We start from the raw sequence: 2,940 nt of genomic DNA on the forward strand, positions 1-2,940 counted from the left end.
GATACATTGGATATTATGTACCGAAAATGAAACACACTGGCGCTATGACGTTGAATAAGTACCCAAAAAGAGAGCATACAGAGAATAGATAAATATTCATCAATTGACGAAGCATTAGAGTTTTTTTTCGCTTTGCCATGAGCAAAAAATGAAAAAAAAATTCATGCAAAGTTCAATTGAAGCATAATTTATGTGAGACCGACCGTAATATTTAACATCAACAATGCATCAAGTTCGGTATATAGCATTCAGACTATTAGTTGAGACAGGCTCATTGTTTGCAACACTGATACCACCACGGCCACACATACATTCTGTGTATTCCAATCTATTAGGCGAAAGTAGCTGGGATTCAAACAATCCAACTTATAATCGTGCACCTTTGGTTGATTTATCGCGTTATCGTATTGAATTAGATGAAAATGATGTGCTGAGTTCGCTGAGTTCGAATAGTTGGGATTCAAACAATCCAATTTATAACCGGGCACCTTTGGTTGATTTATCGCGTTACCACAATGTTGCTGTAGAATCGATTGGATCTTATGGATCTGATACATTTGAAAAGGATATTGAGCTACGTTCTGACTGTTCTGTTAACGGATACAATGGCGATGTAGAATCTAACAACGATTAACGCAAATTTGCGATTAAAATTCGACTTTTTCTTTGTATTCTAAAACAAACAAAACTAAAAAAAAAAACATTGTTTACCAATAAGTTTCCTTTTTATTTTTCTTACAACTATTTTGTAATACATACATTCTTCCTTACTATTTTCTAATAAATAGAAATTTGGCTTAAATACACTGAATTTCAACTATCATTACATTAAATCGATAAGTTTGTTGTTTTCCGAAAACACTAATTTAAAACATTCGCAGTATGTTCAGTATGTTTGCGTTTCAATCTTTAAAAAAAAAATGATATTAATTAATGTTTACAAATTCTTATTGACCGGCAAAATGAATCAATTTTTTCCTTTTGTACAATGATGTCGTCATATCCAGGTAAAAATACCAATATACTACCATCAAGTGGTTGGTCCATGTGAATATGATGAATGACATGGTATAACAACTCATGATCAATTTGATTACGTCGGCCAAACGTCATATAATATGCGTGCTGAAGTAATTGTGGCGTTTGTGGCCATTCTCCAGCTGGTGTGGCTGGTGTACTTTGCACAATTTCTAAAAAATACATAAATCAATTCGCTATTATAGCGCTAATTATAAGGTTTGTTGTCGTTGTTACACTTACCATCATCAATAACATTTGGTACGGGAACATTGATCATGTAGGAAGCCATTTCTTTGGTTTTGTATCCGGTCTTGATGAGAACTTCACCGAGGTGCATGGTTTCAATTTGACGTTGCCAGGAACATTAATCACTGGACAATTGCCAAAGTATTGACAAAATATGTCCGAGTCAAGAGTGGCAGACATTAAGATGACTTTCATGTGTGGATTTGATTTGAGAACATCACGAATAAAAATCATCAAGAAATCGGTTACTTTTTCCCTTTCATGAACCTCGTCCAATATCAAGTGTGTGATACTTTTGAACACAAGTTTCTTCGATCCGATTAAATATCGCAATAAATATCCACTGAAAAAAGTTAAATTGTTAGAATTTCTATCAAATTTGCTACTAGTTTAACTATACAACTTGAATTCAATCACCTTGTCGTATAGATCAAATTGGTAATCGGAGAAATACAACTTTCCATACGAATTTGGTATCCGATTGAGTGTCCAATATCTTCTCCTCGTTCTAGCGCAACTCTTTTTGCGATTGAAGTAGCGGCTAATCGACGAGGTTGTGTACAATATATTCGACAATTTTGTTGGCGCAATAAAGAATCCTCCATGATATACTGAGGTATTTGAGTGGTTTTGCCCGAACCTATTGAGATCCATACGAAAATCAAAAAAAAAATCTCAATAAAAAAATGAAAATGGCAGACATTCTAACCTGTTTGACTTGATATAACGACCACTTGATTTCGATTGATAGTGTCGATAATTTGATGACGGGATTTGAAAATCGGTAAATTCTCTCTTGTCTGTTGATGCCTTTCGTCATTATTTTTAGGTGGGATCGGTGGAATGGCGCTTAATATGTTCTTTTGGAAATTGAAATCAACTTTGATTTTCGCATTAACTGCGGTTTGATCGGTTTGATTCAAAACATTTTCAAACGCAATAGACTGATTAGACGTCAACATTTCGACTAAATCCAATAAATCTCGACCAGGATTTAAGGCTTCGGCGTCTTCGGTGTTTTCAGCAAATTGTAACGCTTCATTAGCGAGGGATATTATGAGTGTAGATGCGCCCGTGTCTTTTCCGATCATTCTTGCACATCGATTCAATTTTGTTGCATATTTGAACGATATCGTTGCAATCTTTGCAAAAGTAAGGCTGATTTAGTCGGTTTAATACACAAAAAAAAAACATGAACGATTAAAACCAATAAAATTCAATAAAATGCTTTGTAACAATCACACATAATAATAATACTTACCATTATTTTTTTCCGTCGCAACATTAAACTACAAACAGTAAAACAATTTTGACATTTCGCTCTATTCACTTGTACGCTATATATGTTGGAGATTTTCCAATACGTAATACGTACATTGTAGAGATATCAATGTAATCACACTATTCTATACACAATTCATATGATATATTATGTTTTAATTCTAAATTAAATTTTATTTATCTATATAAAAAAATTCTATATTTTTATTATATTATTTAGGTTTTTTTAAATTATGAAAAATCAAGTAAAGTGTTTACAAACAATTTTTTAAGAAACGCAATTCGATGTGCGATTATTTCGTAACTTGAAAAGTTCTATTACTTGGATTTCGTGTATAGAGATGGCGCCAGTGGTAGAGCTTTTGTCAAAAAGTCAAATGTAAGTAGGAGTTG

At 33.1% G+C, this 2,940-nt stretch overlaps 1 protein-coding gene across 1 annotated transcript; it reads right to left on the reverse strand.

Moving 5' to 3' along the window:
- Positions 1 to 768: 768 nt before the first annotated feature.
- On the reverse strand, positions 769 to 2,760 carry LOC116339973 (DExH-box ATP-dependent RNA helicase DExH1-like). The gene is made up of 5 exons (XM_031766064.1): positions 2,528 to 2,760; positions 1,976 to 2,424; positions 1,684 to 1,906; positions 1,261 to 1,609; positions 769 to 1,190 (listed from the first exon to the last, which is right to left on the reverse strand). The coding sequence occupies exons 2-4, from the start codon at positions 2,355 to 2,357 to the stop codon at positions 1,294 to 1,296; spliced, it is 921 nt and encodes a 306-aa protein (XP_031621924.1). The 5' UTR covers positions 2,358 to 2,424; positions 2,528 to 2,760; the 3' UTR covers positions 769 to 1,190; positions 1,261 to 1,293.
- Between the last annotated feature and the right edge of the window lie 180 nt (positions 2,761 to 2,940).

Source organism: Contarinia nasturtii, unplaced genomic scaffold (assembly GCF_009176525.2).
Source record: "Contarinia nasturtii isolate CC-2019 unplaced genomic scaffold, AAFC_CNas_1.1 Cnas_scaffold_574, whole genome shotgun sequence".
NCBI classification, from domain to species: domain Eukaryota; kingdom Metazoa; phylum Arthropoda; class Insecta; order Diptera; family Cecidomyiidae; genus Contarinia; species Contarinia nasturtii.

Coding starts and splice junctions, on each gene's coding strand:
- LOC116339973 (XM_031766064.1), bottom strand. CDS start 2,357: ATGATCGGAAAAGACACGGGCGCATCTACACTCATAATATCCCTCGCT. Junction 1,907..1,975: donor CGTTATATCAAGTCAAACAG/GTTAGAATGTCT, acceptor GGATCTCAATAG/GTTCGGGCAAAACCACTCAA. Junction 1,610..1,683: donor AATTTGATCTATACGACAAG/GTGATTGAATTC, acceptor AACTTTTTTCAG/TGGATATTTATTGCGATATT.